Raw genomic sequence first — 20,405 nt, forward strand, 5'->3', positions numbered from 1 at the left:
TGACTCCCGTCAAATATCTCTCCTACCATTAGTCTGTAAACCTTTTTAGAAATTAGCTTATATCCACCAATACTACACAATCCAAGCATGGCCTTATGAAAGATCGACCCACTCAAACCAACTTAGTAAGTTATGTTGATTTTATTACAGATGTTAAGGATAAGAATTAAATGCACATAGCACATACAGATTTCAAAGCTTCCGACACTTTGTCTCAAACTTTATACTCACATAGACTAAGTGCATATTACCGGCAATGTTTTGTCCTGCCTTTAATTGTACCTCCAAAATAGGTCACAACTTGTAGTTTTAATGATCACGTGTCATCACCATGTGATGTCACGTCAGCTGTACTTCAGGGCTCACTAATTTGGCTCACTTTTGTTTAACCAATACGAAAATGACTTACTATATGTTGTCCACTGGCAGGGATCATTATTGCGTAGATTGTTTGCCGATGATGCCAAAATATATCGCATAATTACAACAAAACATGATCGTATTTTCTTTAAAGCTGACATAGATAATGTCTAAAAATGGTGCGATACATGAAAATGAAAGCCTCGTGTATGGAAATGCAACTACACTTACGAACAAAATTAATCTACTGACTTACAATTATAGCACTGATGACGGACCGCTATCCATTGTTCATTTTATCAAAGATCATGACATTTTACTCCATCAGACCATGATTACCACTCCAATATATATATATATATATATATATATATATATATATATATATATATATATATATATATATATATATATATATATATATATATATATATATTATATGTATATATATATGTATCCAAACGGACTTAATGACTATGAGCCATCAGGCATCCAAAATTAGCATTGTCATGTGACTTTTATGATTTGCTATGCAGACATGCGCATTACACCATGCTTTGTTCTGGTTTTATTATCATCAGTGCTTGAAAAAGGTGTGCTAGTCATACCGAAACGTCGCCGTCAATCAAATGTTGGGATTGGAAATAAGGTAGACTTTGAACATCTCATCAGTTCGTTAGTCACTACAAGTATATATATATATATATATATATATATATATATATATATATATATATATATATATATATATATATATATATATATATATATATATAAATAATATATATAAAATAAATTATAAATAAATAAATAACCCCTTTCGTTATATCGTTATATTATTTGATCGGATGCCACATTTTCATGATATGTCGTTTGCCCCTCCCCCTGTGTAACATAGAATTAGATAAACCAAGCTCAAGTAAGTTTATCATTGAGTTGTTTAGAAGATTATAAAATTACAAACATTTTGGTTATTATTGCTTTCAAAAATGGTAGTCCATTGGTGCAACTCGGGACGAAGACTGAAAATTATGAACAAGTTACGCCTGAAAAGGATGAAAGATTTCTGACCCTCGTTCAAAACAGTGACTATGCAGAGGTTGAGAAAATGCTGTCCATGTCATGCGTAAGTAGTTTTATAATATATGTCATTTCAATCTTCATGGTTAAAATATCACATGCATTTAGAAACCGATCACATTCAAAAATCTTAAATCTCAAGGTAGTTTCTCCAGAAAAATCATGATAAAATGAAATGGCAACTTACTACGTTTTCTGCACTAAAGGTGAAGAATTACGGATATTAAAACCTTAATCAGTCAAATGGTGAAGTTTAGTCATTGGATGTGGTTTACACCGTACGAAGAATTCAACTAATATGGCATGCTACATAAACAACATGTTTCAAAAGAGTCGATCCACATTGCGATGATGTACAATGGTTGAAGCTTGTTCTATATGTTTAACAGCTTATATCACAGCACTTACTATTCACTAACTGGATTGTGTTATACACTCACGGCTGGGTGACAGCAGACTTGAACGCCCCTAACGGTGTACGTCGAGGTTAACTTCGAGCACGCCGAAGCTACTCTTATGGATAATAGCATCTTTCGTTCGGGTGTTTCAGTACGAATCAAGCGGAAACCAGGGATTATTGAGACAGGGTATTTAGTTGGTGCGTACTATAACATCAATTTGAGTGAAAAGCCGGTTATCAAATGACTGGAAGTGCAAGTGAGACGTCGCGACATATTACACTCAGCCACAGCTACCATGCGGAATGAGTTGTTATTTTGTCAATATTCGAACATCATTTAAAGAATTCAGCTCTGCAAAATTTGTATGAAATTTTCTAAATTACCATTCAATATCTTTTACAAATTTATCAATTGTAGGTTTAATATTTTACGATTAAAATGATATTGTTTAAATATAATGAAGAACGGTGTTCGGATCTAGTTATGAAAGCGGTACGACTATAAGAGCAACGAATGTCTTGAAAGTCAGACGACAGAAGTTTAACAACAAGGTAAAATTCAGAAAACGTGATGCATAAATGAAACTGCATTTCTTCTGACATGTCTAAGTCCGGAGAAGAATCGTCGCTGCTGTCAGAAATAATAAGCGTTCGTTGATTCCGCGGCTCAACTTCTTGACTGTCACGGCAGTGTTTATCTTGATGTGTTTGCAACCCTCCAATGTTGCTCCAGAAAACATCCCTGCTGCTACAGCAGTCACTGAAAATAATCGCACTCATACCAATCCGTAATCTGATAACAGGAGGTCAAAACTCGTAATACAAATTCATGAAAGAAAGATACATGGACCTCTGGCCAAAAGACCAAGAAGTGATGTCGGGTGTTTCGAAAATAGAAGGCGCATCCTGCCCCATATGTGGCACCCACCATATATCAATCTGTAAGTCAGATGGGTAGTCTTGTCTTGGGTTATCGTCTATGCTTATCATGTTGCTGGTGTACATCGACGGAGCCTCTTTTGACGGGATAGACAAAGAATACAACCGCATAGTTCGACGGGGAATAAAAGAAACACGATCAGAATTGCAAAGTCAAATAAAATGGTAATAGCAAAAAAGTCCGAATCGACACTATTCTCACCAAAAGTTAACCTACCCCGACACCTACCACAACGCGATCACTCAATAAAAAAGAACATTCCTCTGTCTAAAAAAGTACTTAAACACACTCACTCCACACTAAAAAGAAGAAATTACCACCGAAATCTGCCAGAAGCAAACAGAAATCGTTCATCATGATTCATCATGCTCACATAAGCTTTCAGTATATATAAGGATGAATGCCCAACAGTTCTAGGCATGGGAATCTACACATGCCCTGATGTTTGACAAGATATTTGAAGCATATCTGTACCTATTGTTTGTGCTGATTCATATGAAATAGAATAGCATTTGCTTCTTATTGTGTCCTTTTCTTACAGGTAGACATTAATTTAAAAGGCAGACTTGATGGAATTGAAACCACAGCTCTAGAGACTGCCAGTGTAAATAATGACTTTTACATGGTGAAATTGCTTCTGGATCATGGTGCGGAGGCATTGGAAGATAAACCACCAAAAGGTATATTTTGAACTTCAGAAAGCGATAGAAACCGATCACTGATATATATGTCGCTTATCCTGTCGTGCATTAATGCTACTTCATCCTTTGAAATGATACGACAATAGGGCTAAGCAAATGGGCTCGTGAAGCTGCGAAAAGGACCTGTGCTATTCAATTGAATGGGACATTTCACTTTTAAGTTTCAAGTAGATAGTTTTTCGACAAAAATAGGTTTAAGCAAGTAAGTCTTCTTCCTTGCAGATGTTCTCAGCCTAGCTAACCATAAGTCAGGTAGCTGCCCAAGCCCTGCTACTGAAAATATTTTTTCGCTTTGACAGTGACTCTTGACAGAAGTCATGACAGCTGCTATCGGAATTTTATCTTATCGTATTTAAGCTATGCATGTTTATCCATGAGCATCTTGCGGCTACATTTGGCGACAACCTGTGTGAGCTATTAACGCTTTTGGTGCTGAAATTTTTCCCACGAAAATTTCAGTGAAACATTTTACCAATCTTTATGAATTTCTGTAATTTTTTGATAATTACGGACCAAATGGACGTAATATTTCGATATCTGCAATTTTTGACCTAAATTTTGGAAAAAATATGAAAAAAACTTTTCTAGATCTGAAAAAAGTTGCTGGCTATGTCATATTCTATAAAGGCAACAAAAATGACTTTGGCAGTCAAAGGGTTAAATACAGGTACTTTCCAATACCCACAAAAGTTAGCACACATCTTATGAAACAGCTGCTGTCACTTTGTTGAATAGTAGTAAAACAAACATAATCATCTAGATTAAAGTAAGACCTTTCCTCTTGTGCTGAATATTTTGGAATTATGTTTGAAGCTTACATACAATAATTGGCATTATTCTCCAGCACAGAAATAAAACCATAGGTTTTTGTTAAATTTGATAGTCCAAAGAGTACCATTTGCTACAGATAGACCATGTTGGATCCCCTTATATACGTTCACAATGGACGACAATTTAAGAGGCTGTAAATCATAAAAGCTGAGATGCACTAGAAACAAATTCCTTGATGGAGAGAGGATTGGGTAGACTCCCATTGTTTTGCGTGCTTCAAAATCACAATCTGGATTTTTTCAGTAACAAAAAATCAAAAACCTCAAAACCACAAAGCCATAAACGAATCGTTCCTCATGAAATTGCTACAAGTGATGACCCTAGTAATGAAATACCTATTGCAAAATTAGGAAAAGTACCTCTATTAACACTGATCGATACATTTGTATGAAATATATCATGTTGGATTTACATTTTTGGAACCATCTCCCATGGTTCTCGCGTTCTGTGTCAGGCAATGAATAAAATAACATCCGCGTTGGTATTCTTCATACATAATAAACAACACTGTATTCCTGAATTCAATTTCATATTAAGGAGTTTAGTACTGAGGGAAGGAGGTCTAGCCCCAAACCTGGGGAATTAAGTCTCTAGTTTTTATGACCGATGACCCCTAACTTTATGTGGAACAGTATACACAAATTGGCTTTCTCTGAAGTATCAATCCAACATACACTTCACTTTGTGCCAAGGTCACCAGAAGCATTTCTCTAGTATGGTCTCAAAATAAATGACTTTATGAGACCAATAGTGAGAGACCAAATTCAATCAAGAAAATTATGATTGTATTGTCGATCACTTGGTAACGTGTCTGGGCAGGCAAGGCTGGTATTCCGATGTCGAAGGGGTTCAAGGAAGATAAAATGCAAATACTACTGAGTCTAAAAGAAAATACATAACAATAAACTACTGTCTAAGTCGGGTACAGCAACCTGGGCAAACACCATTACCATAAGGGTTTAAAATTTAACAAATATGCATCTCAAATAACAGTGTACATCAGGTCGCTACATCCCTTTCACTACATCATTCATGCACTTTCACACACTACCGTTCGTCCGAGCTCCACAATCGCGACAATGCGTCTGCATTTATTGTTTCCGCTGCCCTTTCTATACTCAATATGATGCTTTTGCAGTATCAAAGCCCATTGCAATAACCTACGATTTTTACTAGACATTTCATCAAACCAAACCAATGGATCGTGATCTGTTTGAACTGTAAATTCCCTCCTGTACAAGTAAGGGTTCAAGGTTACCACGGCCAAAACAATGGCCAAACACTCTCTTTCTATGGTTGGGTAATTTCTCTCCCTCGGGAGGAGCTTCCTACTGATATACTTAACTGGTTGTTCTTCCCCTTTGTCATCAAACCGACTCAAAACTGCACCAATTCTATGATTAGATGCGTCTGTCTGCACCATAAACGGATAATAATAATGGGTTCTTATATAGCGCACATATCCACAAGTACATGTGCTCAAGGCGCTTTACAATTATTCTCTCTTTTGGCCTCTAATATTGGATAATTGACAACGACATCGACCCTATATGCCGTAGGTATTATTTGTCCACTTCTAGCACCATAATTATAAAAAATTTCACTGCCACCAAGACAGCATTTGATAGGTCTATCTTTCAGTATACAACTACGTAACCTATCAAACATGCTACGCAGAAGTTTGACTTGATTTTCCCATGAATAATCATGCAGACCCAAGTCATCCTTATATGTTTTCTCTCTCTCTTTTTTCTTTCTACGGTTCTTGTTCGTACTTTTTTTCTTACTCACGTTTTTTCTCTCTCTTGCTCGCGTTCCTGTTTGCACTTTTCCTTTTCCGCATTTAAATGTAATAGTTCAAATTCTAAACGCTGCACATGATTTGCCTGCTTTTATCTATACAACTACAATTTGAGCTTAATAATTTCTGTTTGGTGCGAGAGACTTTCCTCTTTTAATTCCCTTTCACTTGAACCACCAACGGCGTCATAATCATCATTAGGCCTTTGCTTAATTTCCAGTTCATTTTTGACTTCTTATACCGTACTGCGAAAATTTATGACACTGTCAGCGTCAGACATGTGATCATTCATCCGATAGCACACTCACACACGGCTGTGTAGTAACTCATACATAACTCACCTGTTTGTACTATCTCCAATAGAATGTAATGGTATCAACGACCTGTTTCGTGGACTGCACTTAAACTGGCAGTGAATGAAATAATTATAACAGCTGATTTCTCAATCAAATGCGAGTATTCCCCACGGCTTCCTTGACTTTGTGGTAGCCGAAAATTCAAAGATACACAATTGCACATTTACAAAAATTCAAAAGGAATGCAAATTTTCAGTTGTGCGGTTGACAAAGATACTTAATCAAGAGGTGTTCACCCAAGAAAAACAAGCTATCTTTGAATCTTTGAGGCTTTGTTCCAACAAGTGTTAAGAATACTTACAGTATTCCTCTGCAGCAACAGGATGTATGTTCTCGTGCAAAATGAAAGATTAATAATGACACCAAAAGGATTGTGAAAATTTTCCGCTCACAGAAAACTTTCCAGACATTCAAGAGTCATATAAAGTCACTGAGTTCTTAAGTATACTTTAATCGCATAACGCTGGCGTATTTGCTGAGAACACTGATCATTTGCAATCTGGCCTCTCCATTTCCCTTGCGAACGCCTTAATCTGTACAAGGTGTGCCTGTCATTCTTAATCTATCTTCGTCATAAGATAATAACGGCTGATTGTAATACATCAGAGCGGGCTGTGCAATATATATGTTATAGGTGGTGGTAACCAAACTTTAACTACGTGCTTATTATACCTGTCAATGATTTGGGCCATTGTATATGGGCAAAATCATGTGCTTGAATACTTGCAGGGGTGTTTACCATTATGGGCTCACCAGTCCTGCTTTCTATCCAGATGATGATGACTATACATCTTTTAATACCTGCGTCTGCCATACTTATATGGCAACTGGGAGGTTATATGGTGTAAAAATGTATGTATGTATGTATGTATGTATGTATGTATGTATGTATGTATGTATGTATGTATGTATGTATGTATGTATGTATGTATGTATGCATCTTTGTATGTTGTACTTATTCATATACTTCCTTTTCTTTCTTTCTTTCTTTCATTCTTCATTTATTTATAATTGATTTATTTTTGTGTACACAGATAATGAAGAGAGAACGAAGATCCAGCATTACTCTGCCTTGTCCAGTCCAGCATACATATCTTTGTCCTATTTAAGAGATAAGCGCAATGCGGAAAACAAGAAGAATTGTTTGGAAGTGGCATTTGAATTGGAACATAAATTGTCTATCATTGTCAATGAAGAAGCTTCACAAACATTGAAGGTGCTGTACATAATCTTCATCAAATTTAATGCATGATAATTTTAAGTTTCGTTACTGGAATATCATTATATAATCTTTATAAACATTTAAAAGATACAATTAGGTGAAAAGTTAAAACAATCGCAAGTATGAAGGTAACTCATCGATATCGAAAGAAAATTCCCGCGGGATACTCTAATGTAATTTAGGTTAGTGGACCGCCCTTGCTATGAAAGTTTCACCACCTATCCCTCAAAATGATTTACTTTCCCCATTTACTACAATTCATAATACTTTTACGAATGTATTTTATTTAATGCGTGGAAATCCACTTATGGATGCATTAACTTTGAGTAGTAAAGTAACAAAGTTACAAATTACATTTACTCAATAACTTTCACTTTCTTTTTTGAATGACGCATTATCTAGCGATACAAATAACTTCTGACTCCAAATACTTTTAAATTATTGCTCCTGCAAAATTATATTGATTGACCAAATTTTCATGCCTACATAGGGCCTTTATGACACATTGTAAAATGTCAACCGAGGAAAAGACTTGTTGAAATGGCTCATACCACTTTATAGCTCACGTGTTCACACACGTGAGCTAATGTAGCGATGTCTGTCTTTTTGTCCGTTTGTGTGTCTTTCTGTCTGTCTGTCTGTCTGTTTACACCATAACTGAAAAATGACTGAACGGATTCAAGTCAGATTCGGTATACAGGTATTATACGCTAATGGCAAGAAGTGATTAGATTTTGGTTAGTGTGGCTTGCATATCAATGAAGTTGTAAACTATCATTTTTCATATAATGGTTTCCTATGGAGACAGTAATGACAGTGTCAACATGTATTAAGAAATACTGCACACAATTTCATTAAACTTTTCTCAGATGACAATCTCAACAGAGTATGATGATACTGTGAGTGTCATGTCAAATATCTGCTCATTTTCATATTTAATATACATTTGTAATTAGTGGTATAACTCCGAAATTTTTACTATTACTCTGAAATAACTGCAACAAATTTGATGAAATCTCCTGCAGATACTGATCGGACAGATATCTGACTGTGTTGAGAAGCATTCAGTTGTGTGAAGGAAATTGAGGTTTCATTTACATATTAAATGAACTTTTTTAATGAGTGATATAACTCTGAAAACTGCTACAGATATTGATCTAATAAATATCTAATTGTCGCTTAAAGCACTGAGCAGTGTCAACTTAATTATTAGCTCATTTGCATATTTAATGAAGATTTGTAATTAGTCATATACCTCCGAAATAGCTACACCAAATTTGATGAAATCTGCTGCAGATGCAGATTCGACGGATATCTAACTGTGTTGTGAAGCATTTAGTAGTGTGAAGTTGATTAAAGGTTCATTTGCATATTTAATGAACTTTGGAATTAGTGATTTAACCCGGAAATTATGGCACCAAATTTGGTGCAACTTCCACATAGAGCCGTCCGTACGACTAAACCGGAGCGGTAGCCGCAACGACATCCCATTCTGTTCTTTGGAATAGCTACTAAAGCTTCAGCGACTCGAAATTTTGTTGGACATGCCTTCCATGTTTCGATGTCTGAATTCATCGCATCACCTTTTCTTAAAATTGTCATGAAAGCACGGCATCGATCGCGACAGATCGATCTGTGCACGCAAGCGTCAGCGTGCAGTGAAGGAAAAAAGTTCGGTAGATGACATAGAACATGGGTAATTCGGATCTTTTGTCCGTCCTGTGATTCGGACCATTTCATGTGATAAATGTACATGTATGTATGAATATCCACAGCAAAGACTTTAGAACAGCTGCCCAGGTCAAACTGATTTTGGGGTTATTAAAGTAATGTCATAGGTAATGTAGATGTGACATTCTTCAAATGACCATGTCAGCACCGAAAAAGTTGCCAATATTGGCTGTTTCCCTTTTTTAATGAATTTTTCCTCTATTGTTGCATTTGTTGGTATTTTTTTTTCAAACTATGATTCATCAAAATTATGGTGAAATTTGCTTAATATTTTTATTTTGAGTCATTTTGTCCTTTTTCCATCAAAAAATCTTCTTAGAAATCGTATATCCCATCACTTTCAAATTATGTTCCCAGGTCATTATGAGGTGAAGCATTTCATATCAACCGGTATATAAGATTGATTTGAGGTAGAATTTTCTTAGTAACTATTCTGTAGGAAATTGTATCTTCTATGGGAAGTGAAAAACAAAAATTTGATTCAAATTGAAGAAAACTTGACTTGCTGTGCATCATCTACATGCACGGCACAAAATTATATCAGCAAGTCAGTAGTTTTAAGTATAGTGCCTTCTATCATCGTATGCCTTTCTTGATTCCTCATACTTTCCCGTAAGTCTGCGAGAACAATGAAACAACAATGGCGGCGTCTTTCCCATCGATCGAACGCCAAGACAAGATACATGTAGTATCGCCGCAGAGACTTATAGAAATGACGTATTTAGAAATGTTTGACAAACACCTACAGGGAAACATGTTATCTGATTGAATTATGAACTCACTTAGCATTTCTTAGTATTGGCAGGTTTTATTCGCAGTTGCGTCAGTTAGGAATCAATAATACTTGTATTTCAATAAGTCAGGCAGGTTTACCCTGCTTCATGACGCGTCAAATCAGCTTAGCGGGCATACTGGATGCAATGTTATATGTGAACTAGTACTGAGTATTTCTGTTAAGTGGGAGCACAGTGTCAATGAACAATTTTATTATTATTATTATTATTATTATATTATTATATTGCTTACCAATAGGAAGAGTATGAAAAACTTCAACAGCAATTGCAAGCATTCACGCTCGAACTACTGAACTGCTGTCGTGATGAAAAAGAAATACCATTACTGTTGCGAGGCCACAACAACACTGAAGAAAAGCAAAAGCGTAGATTGAATTTTTATTGAATTTTACTTATGACTACTATTCAGAGTTGACTATTGCAAAATTGGCCATTGAAACACAACAGAAAGAGGTACGTCCCTTGTAATAGTATGGTTATCAATAATATTTGACATAGTAATGCATTAGGAACCGAAGACTTCCACACTTGAAAATCGGGAATCACACGATGGTATATGTTTGACGGATCTTTCTAATCCAGTGTAAAAAATAATTACGTTGCTATGTAGTTAATTCTAACATTGCTCGCAAAACGTTTGTAAACAAAGCAATTTATTGCACTTAAATTGACAGCCGTCTTTCCCCAATAACGAGAACACAAGGGTTTTTGCGTGAAGTGTATAATATATTCTAAGAATGCAATGCACATGTAAGATTTAATCCATTTCACCCCTATGATGCTTACCTAGTCATACCTTAATCAATACAAAATTTTGTCTCAATAACGATAAATGTTTTCTTACAGTTCATTACACACAACAAATGTCAGGCCTTTCTCAACGACGAATGGTTAAGTGGGCAACCAGCGTGGACGAATAGGAAGGGGAGAGGATGGGCATTCCTTTATGCAGTGTTTTCATTTTTTGCTTATGGCATTTTACCCATAATTATCCCAATTCACCTGTTTCTTTCTGTAAAACACACCACCAAGAAATGTCTGTACCACAGTCCTATATCGTCTTTTTTGAGTTACTATTTCACCTATTTCTTTTTTCTTGCTTTCATGTTCATCTATGAGGTGGAGGTGGATGTGACTGTGGAGGGTTCTGCTGTTACTCTGATTTCAGATGACAATTACTTGCCAATACTTTGCCTGTCGATAATCTTCTTTGCTACTCTGTCTATGATAGAATTGAGTCAGCTGCTATCTCAAGGCTATACTCGTTATTTACAGAATCACTGGAATAAATTGGATCTGTATATTCTTCTGTCATTTTTCCTAAGTACAATTTTCGTAAACCCTTTGATAATAGGACAGCTATACGGTTCTCCGCACATATATGTTTTGTGTAGTAAACTCACAACCATCACTTTCGTATGTGCGATACTACGTTTTGCTGAGCCGATTTACCTTACCCGCTATTTAGGCCCTATGTTGATTGTGGTTACGAAAGTGGTAAACAGCGTTATTCGGTTTCTTTTGATTTTTTGGCTCGTTGTTGTTGCATATGCCCTTGCACTCTACCATTTGTACGCAGACGTTGGTACATCACATGAGGGATTATCAGAGTAAGTATGACCTTTCTTGACCCAAAACGTACTTCCTATACATTTGTCGATCGTGCATTGTGCAAAAACGTCTATCACTTGAAGGGTTGTGCCTAACGCATTTGAATAACAGTTGTAGGTACTACAATATCCAAGCAAGGTGATAATTTTATTTTTACAGGACATCTACAGCTATTGATATGAAACTTTATGAATTTCTTACAAACAGTTAGCTGACAATTCAACCATCCGTTGAACGCATGATACTTTAACAATTTTGCCAAAAGTACACAGTTCACGCTCACCTTCCTCAAAATTACAACAATATATTATCTGCGTCTTAATGGTCCATTTGCGGTTGATTTCTCTTGTGATCATATAATCTTTCATGAATATGGCGAACCACGATGATGTACTTAAAAAATTGTAAATCCTTTTCATATTTTAAAAGTAATATTGGAGACCGATGGTCGTATTTACATTGTCTCTTTTTAGGATACAACTTGTCAACCGTATTCGATCAATAAGTCCTATGTCTCATGCATCGCATCTTTGAGGGAACGGGCACAATTAACCGCACTGGGCGCAAGGGAACATAGGGGCACAAAAACAACATTAACTGTTCAAGGGCCTTTTAAAATTCCAGAGTACCATGAGGGGGCCCTTACTCAATATGAGTCTGATAAATCACTCTTAACGGGCCTGAAAAAAATCCATTTCATAAACCAGTTTTCCGAGGTATTCTAACGAAACTGTTGTGTGTCTATGACTGATCATCAAAAGGAGTCTATGTTTGTGAACACTTTGATGCCGACCGTCAAAGTGTTGGAATCAGAATGACAGCAACAGTTGACCATCAAGGTAGACTTAAAAGGCAGACAGTGGGCAGGAAAAAAAGTTCAGGCAAATTAATCAATTAAACCATTGATCCTCGAGAAAGTTTATCGACGATGATTAAACAGATATATTTAGGTATATATTTAGGTTTATATTGAATGGTTTACATGCTTACTAGTAGTTTGCCAGGTATACTCATATATACGATACATTGCTATCTTTTGATCACAGTCCATAGAGGGACTGTGTTTTGATGAAATTTAATATCATATTTGTTGAATATCTAAGCACTTCTTATCACCTAATTCTATTGAATTAAACTTAGGTCAATTATCAAACGTATACGTATACAAATGCACTATTAAGGGAGACAAATTGTTCATAGTCTGTGCCATAGTCTAAAATGTATATTGAAAATGACACTTCAATTTCAAATTCCAAACTCTAATTTTTGTATACAAATGCCCTTCTAATCACCATCAGCTTGTCAAGTATTCTAATTCATACCTTGAGCCATGGACAACCATGTATAGTGAAATTGCGCGTTTTGGTGAAAATCAAAAGCAAAGTTCTTTTACACAAATACACTTCTAGTCAACATATTCTAGCGAAGCACATTTATATCAATTGTCAAACATACATAAATGTAAATATATATCTAGTTTTGAACGGGGAAAAGGTTGTTCATAGTTTGCGTCCAAAGCCGTATTCTATATCAGAGTGTATAGTCTCACGAGATTCTGAAAATTATTTCTAATGTTGAGGGAAGGGGGACTGCAAAGTAAATAAATTAATAAAATCTTTCCTCTTCCACCCGTTTCTGTTAACTGTGCTCGTTTCCTTATATTACTCAGCGGAAAATGGTGATGCCAAATCAATGTGTTCAATAGTAATCCCTCAAATTCTTTCTCCCATAAAGGCTTTTGACATCAATATGGGTATTATTAATAACCATATTCGGTGGAGACGGTTCTGAACTTCTGTACACGGATGACTGGATGTCGATGAATGTGACTGGTATCCAAAGCAGCTACACAAGCTTTACGTCACCCTATTACAGTTTTGTTGCCTATACTTTATACTCGTTGTTCGGGATCTTAGTGCTCATTATATTGCTGAACCTATGCATTGCAATGATGTCATACGATTATGAAAAAGTTCGGGTACGTTATTAGAACAATTCCATTTAGCTCGTATATTCTATCACGTGAGCTCCTGTCGCACCGATGTCTGTGTGCCTATTTGTGTGTGTGTGTGTCTGTCTGTTGGCATGATTGATTGTTGATTATAAAAGCGCTCATGAAGATTCAAATTCGTGGCAGTGATGTCAGAGAAAAGTGTAACTTTACAGACTACTGCAACATATACTGAAAGACGGGATCATTTTCAGGTCATCCATGGTTGATTCAGCTAATTAGCAGCAAAATCCACTTCCCCCTCAACCTCGCTTTAGAGATTTAGGTTTCCTTTGAGTGTCTTCTGCTTGTCAAGATCATCAGTTTGAAAAGTATAGTTACTGGTCCTCTTTCTGTATTAGACAATTTTAGATAAATAGCATAAAAGGAAATCGCCGTAAAGATATCGCAATTTTCAAAGGAAGCAATACAAATAATCTTACTATGCAACTCAGACAATTGGCATGGCAGTTAAAGCTACTATATTCTGTAGTTTTTCAAAGAGCATTTACAGTGAAATAGATGGGATTTTAATTTTTCAAATGTTAACGATAATATCTCCCGCATATAATTCTCAAGCATAACACGTATCGGACTAGAAATGCTGGCTATCGGCACACACCGACATACCTTTGCTCATTAATCGATAAGGTGCTTGATCTTTCAATAGCTGCGTGCAAGATTTCTAAATTTACTTCATTCTGTTCGATACTTATATTGTCACGTAAATTAACTAGATTGCATTTTCATACATCAAAGTGAAGGGTTGAATTTCAGCGTAAAAAATCGCAAACATTGACCAAGTAGGGTTTTCCTTTCGGATAGATACCTACTCAAGTTGATCATGAAAGCCATAGCAAATTTTCATTATGTAACATCCGAAATCAAATTTTCTTTTCAATGTTCCTAGAAAGCGATCACAATTGAAAGAACATTTGGGAGGCGTTAGTAGATCTGACCTCGATTTATAGTATAAAGCCTTGCATAGTTTCACAATGAAGGTAGTTTTCATGCTTGTTCACACAAGTTTTCCTGTTCTTAATTTGGCAGGACAAGATGGAATTAGAATGGAAATTTAATCGATCAGGAGTATGGATAGAGTACATAAATGCAAAACCTGTGAATGTTAATCTGTTGTCTCTGGTGATAGACATCGTTATTAGTACGACGATTCGCTTAGCTGGTGTAAAAGTAAGTTTAAGATTATGTTCAATATCGTTAACTTGTAAAATAATATAAATTATACTATAACCCAAACGGGATTCGAACCCCCACACACTCACGGCAACATCGCCTAGCTGCTAGGCCTCACACAAAACCAGTAATAAGGATCTTCTAAATCAGTCACTGCCAATATTACTTTGCATTGTTATTTTGCTTGCTGTTATGCATTAATTTTTCATCAACTGTGATAGCGAAACATTTGTCATAAATAGGTCCGCTTTACACAGGCATATCCATGGTACGCAATCAATGACACCACACCTGGCTTTATTTTGAAAATACATCAAAGAAACTGAATGTACAAAAATTCTTACAAACAGTTCTTCCCTTTGTAGTTATCATTAGTACTTTATTAGACAAGTTCCCGTTTCTTCATCTTCAAAACAGTTCTAAAATTACTGAATACAATATAATTACACAAATTAAATGTGTAATTCTCATGTCTATGTCTTTCATCTGCAGAACGGTAACAGTAAGGGAACACAGACTACCAACAAGTTTGAACTCGAGGTGAGTTGCGATTTAGATATATCATAAGAATGTTGACTATCATAACATAATGCTCCGTTATGTGAAATTGTGTGAATTCATCCTAACGCTCTAGCATTGTTTTAGCTCTTTCAAAGCAGAACGAAAGCAAAATTATGATTTTTTAACAGATAAGTTAAACGTATAGTTGTAAATGAGCCTGATTCTAAACGTATTCATCTGAAGTCTGTTGCACGATTATACTGTTCTGAGATTTTTCTATAAAACAGGTACAAAATGGCAAATCCATACAAGAAGAAAAACCCTCTGATAGCGGACAGATCGGCGTTAATATCTTTGAAGGTGGAAATTATGATTCCAGAACACACATTGCGCAAAATGAAGATGCTCAAGGAAATGGAGATCGGAAGGACATACTCAATACAGTAAAGGTAAAATAAAATGAATGAACCAAATTTCTCTCTTCTCAATTAATGTTTATTGCCAACTTTACTTCCATCGCCGTACCAAGTAATGTTTATGAAATCAAAAAAAATTATACCAAGGCACGTAACGCTCAAAAATGTGACATTCCTTGCCAAAAAAAGGCAAAAGGGTAAGAATTTCCAATACTTCCAATGTTTCATAATTAATGTTGACGGTACTGAAGAGTTTTTTATTCCATAGCAAATGCAACATTGTTCATTTTAACTGTCTGTCGGTTGGCATTTTATCCGAATCAGATTTTGTCAAGAGCTATGCAGCCAGTGCACCATGTTATGCGACTTGGCTTCTTCTTTGAATTGTTAGATATTGTATCATTCAGTTATATTATATTTAAGCTGAGAAGTAAATTAAAACAACTAATATATTTCTGCTTTATGTCATACGCAGACTGAAGATTTAAGCTTTCATGAGGTACGTACTTATACCTAGCAACGATCTCAGGTTGACGGTTATTTTAAAAAGGAATACTTAGTTGATGCACAGAGTCTTTGAAAGTGAATGCAAGTTAAAATTAAAGTAAGTTGAAGAAAACGTCCGAAAGATTACGAAATCATTGATGATGCAAACTATTTATAGACAAAACTCATGTTTTGCTCGCCTTATATGTCAGTCTGTGTCATGATCCGACACAAACAAACTCTGTGGCTTCAATATCTTCCTGAAGGTTATGATTCGTAATGACCGTGTCACAACAAGTACAAGACGAGTGATGAAATGGCCCAGTAGAACATGTCTGAATGACACCGTTGACTCGAACAGAGAATCCCATAATTGTATTTCCAAAGTCAGAGCAATATTGTTACGAATTTTACAATAAAACAATGTAGAAGAGGAAAATGACATTAAATAATTATTCGTTGACATTTATGTTACTAAATTTCATCCATTATTTCGTTAAATGAATCAATTTGTTACTAATTGCGCTTTTCAATCTAATTGATCGCATAGACTACATGATGTCACTGAAGTGAACACAACGGAAAATTACCACTAGAGGTAATTCTATCACAAGAAAAAGCTGTGTTCCCTCTCGAGAAAGCATAACATGTGTTAATAATATCGTTACAACAAAACATTATAATACTTTCATTCTGATTAATGTTTTCAGCTTTTGAAAGTCTTGTTGAAGAGATATACTGACAAACATGCAAAGCCGCTTACGGCTGAGAAAACTGGAAAGTAAGAAACAGGGGTAATAAGGACCAAGATTTGAAGACATCGCAAGACAATAGAAACTTTAAACCACGCGAATTTGCCCCAATGAAGTGAATGGAAAGCATATCACTGACAATTTTGAATGATGGGCATAATATCAAGCACATGTTTTAGTGCAGAACCGATTTATCGACCGAGCCCTTTCTGTTTTACAAAGGCAGATACCCATCTTATTTGAGTGTATCATCATGCGCAACATTGACCAAATTTCCCTCAAGCAGATAAAGCTTATCAGATCACGTTATGGCCTAAGGTTTGAAAAAAGCTACAGGCTCTAGATTCAATGTCGCAATTATTCATGCATACAATTGTTGTGGTTACCTTTACGTCATAGTACCTTTCGTCATTGTTACCATTCTGTTAGAGTCTGATATCGTTTTTATCAAGTACTTATTTGTTTTATAAAGGCTAAGTTTAATGAGGTTAATTTTTTCTTTGATTAAAGTTAGACTCGTATGTTAGAAAAGAGCAGACAAGGGAGAACTAGATGTAGTTCACATTTTCTAAAGTTTCCTAGAGAAAGCTAGTGTGCAGTACATTTTGACGTGTTATGAAGGTCATTTCATACTGCAATTATATTCACACAAACGTAGATGTAATTTGTTGCTAAAATCATGCTCGTTCAATCCTTGCTAAGCCTGATGTATTGTCCGAAACGTTCTTTTGGTCAACCTTCTGCTAAGAAACAAAGGCGTAGCTCAGATGCTTATCAGTGATAGCCATTTTTTGAAATAGGTTTTACACTCTATATTAACAATAATAGAATAAGGATAATCATGATACTAATTATCAACATTATAAACTACAAGTCATAATGTGTTTACTAATTGCCTGCCTAGTTTTTAAGATTAAGGCTAAGTGCTTGTGATTATATAAATAACTGTTTCATACACTATTAACCAAAATTATAAGATATCACTACATTTCTCGCATATCGAACGTTGCGCACTCGTGAGGAATTCAGTGGTAACTCCTCGATGACATCGCTTGCCCTACAGTCATCACTTGACTGTAAGAGAACCGGATCTACTTTCAGCTTGACAACTTTGGCATTGTAAAATGATCAAATTATATGTTTGATATAGAAAATCCCACGTTTTAAAAAACTTATGCATGAAAATTGATAAAACCCATAATATTGATTAAAGTATATCAATGCACCATTCGACGATAAAAAATGTTGTATTTTTAACGGATTTTTGTCTAACAAGGAAATAAAGCATACGACTGTTATTTACAAATAATGCAAAATATTTGGAGATGGGAAACAGAGGCGGGTAATAAAAACGTTATAGCCCAAACGGGTGACTATGTACCCTCGAGGCAGAGACCATTTGCCCCCCTGACGTCACATGTCCGTTGTTTCGGCTAATATATTGTTACATGACGTTTATTTCATATTTAGAGTTTTCTGAGTCAGTAAAGCTGAACAATGTTTCAAACAATGAATTATTCGACCGGCCATGAATATTATCGATAGGTACAATTTTATGAGATTATCTTTGAAACTATTATTGTGTATCAGTCTGAGTTTTTTTCACGTTTTAATGACTTTAATCACCACCAGCTTTTATGTATGTATTTTTTTAAAATATATCATATTGACATTATATATAATAATAAGCTGTATACAACAGTATAAACTGCACTTTCATTCAATATTTTGCATGGAAGTTTACTCACCTCGCTCTTGCTAAAATCTGTCGTGTATTTAATATTTGTAATAAAGGGAAAGTGGCTTCACACATCGTCCATGTTTTCTTTTGTATGGTTAAATGTGTTTTGTGTCGACATCGTAGTAGTGTAAATAAGCCATGGCGAGACGTGGACGTAGTCGAGCTAGTCTGAGACAACGGTGACTCTTTGACCCGTCGTTTCAAAATAATCAACGGTTTCTTCCTCAATCACCTACCGATACAAGTAGATATCTCTTTCTTATGTTATATTGTATTATGTTGTTGATCTCTTGTTCTACTGGTAGGGAAGCTAAAATATTAATGTTCGGATCGTTTTGTGTTTGTTTTTTTTTGCCTTGTTCCTAATGCAGTGAACTTCAGCATTTATCAATGTATCGCTGATGTTTGGATTTCTTTTGTATGCGATGATCGGTTTCGGGGAAATAAATTCCTGAATGTTTCGTCCTTTTCTATCTGTTCCAAGTTTTCACACAGCTTTTATAGCCTGTGTTTTTGTAAATGTGATCATTGTGAACACCAGTATGTTCTTTTCTTTTGTCGTTTTTGCTGGTGTTAGAGATTTCCTGTTGATTGTAGCCACGTTCGATTAATCATGCATTAAGTCTATTGACTCTATGGATAAAGTCATTTTCATTTTTGCAAGTTCTGACCTATCTTAGTGTTTCGCCTTTGATCAGGCTTTTAAAGGTATATTTCGTATGGCATGATGTTCTATGTAGGAACTGAAATGTGTCGGCGGCTTTCGTGTGGATTTTATGTACAGTAAGTTTGGCTGTAGTACCGTTGACCTTTGTATACCACTAGGTCAAGGTATGTTATCTCATGTGTCGAGCATTCAAAAGAAAATGTGAAAGTAGGGTGCGTTTGGTTAATTCCTTATTTGAATTCGTTTAGTTCGTGTTTTATTCCACTTAGTCTGGCAAAGACCCTGCGATTCGCGTTCTTCCCAGTTAGAACAGGCGCGCGCCCTCAGAGACGCGACGCGAATCCCAGGGTCTGGACGTTCTTACAAGCGATCGGTCGGATTTCTGCCTGATCCGGATACTTTATAGAACTCCACACATCCGTTAATCAAACAAAAATGACAAGTACCATAGCCAAATAAAATGAAAAATGAAAAATAAAAACAAACAGCGTATATAGGTCTACCAGCTACTGGTATATATTCTCTCTGCCCAGTGAGATAGGTGTTTCTTTTGACGTCACTACCCTTATGAATATTCATATAATTGCAAAAACCCGACAGTAGCTGTGTCTGGCAGCGCGTGCTCACAGCTGCACAGCATAGCCTCCGAATGCAGGTTCATCGAGGGCGCGCACAAAACAAGGCACAGCGACTGTGGAGAGTTAATGTTCCACTAAATATCACGAAAATGTAGTCTCGTATTATTTTCATTTCCGTTTCACGGAATGTATGTCGGCATTTTCTTGTGCGACTGGAGATCCTATGCTGCAACCATAAATCAATCTGTAGAAT

The 20,405-nt window shown here is 35.8% G+C and overlaps 2 protein-coding genes across 3 annotated transcripts in view; both read left to right on the plus strand.

The window, feature by feature from the left end:
- Positions 1–1,362: 1,362 nt before the first annotated feature.
- Positions 1,363–7,721, plus strand: LOC139117884 (uncharacterized). The gene is made up of 3 exons (XM_070681118.1): positions 1,363–1,486; positions 3,322–3,460; positions 7,504–7,721. Exons 1-3 carry the CDS (start codon positions 1,469–1,471, stop codon positions 7,719–7,721), a joined length of 375 nt encoding a protein of 124 aa, XP_070537219.1. The 5' UTR covers positions 1,363–1,468.
- A 2,737-nt stretch (positions 7,722–10,458) lies between these two features.
- LOC139116675 (short transient receptor potential channel 5-like) overlaps positions 10,459–20,405 on the plus strand; it is a 215,670-nt gene continuing 205,723 nt past the window's right edge. Inside the window, exons 1-6 of one of the 2 annotated variants that reach the window (XM_070679261.1) lie at positions 10,459–10,669; positions 11,063–11,826; positions 13,562–13,805; positions 14,868–15,008; positions 15,504–15,551; positions 15,800–15,961. In XM_070679261.1, coding sequence (XP_070535362.1) covers positions 11,321–11,826; positions 13,562–13,805; positions 14,868–15,008; positions 15,504–15,551; positions 15,800–15,961 — 1,101 coding nt within the window. In that variant the 5' untranslated portion in view covers positions 10,459–10,669; positions 11,063–11,320. Of the gene's footprint in view, positions 10,670–10,766; positions 11,827–13,561; positions 13,806–14,867; positions 15,009–15,503; positions 15,552–15,799; positions 15,962–20,405 lie in introns of those variants that run through there. The other variant, XM_070679262.1, reaches the window with a different exon arrangement.

This window comes from Ptychodera flava, chromosome 18 (genome assembly GCF_041260155.1).
Source record: "Ptychodera flava strain L36383 chromosome 18, AS_Pfla_20210202, whole genome shotgun sequence".
In the NCBI taxonomy this organism is placed as follows: domain Eukaryota; kingdom Metazoa; phylum Hemichordata; class Enteropneusta; family Ptychoderidae; genus Ptychodera; species Ptychodera flava.

Excerpts from the sequence above, each read along its gene's own strand:
- LOC139117884 (XM_070681118.1), top strand. Across the intron at positions 3,461-7,503 it reads GGAAGATAAACCACCAAAAG|ATAATGAAGAGAGAACGAAG; the intron begins GTATATTTTGAA and ends TTGTGTACACAG.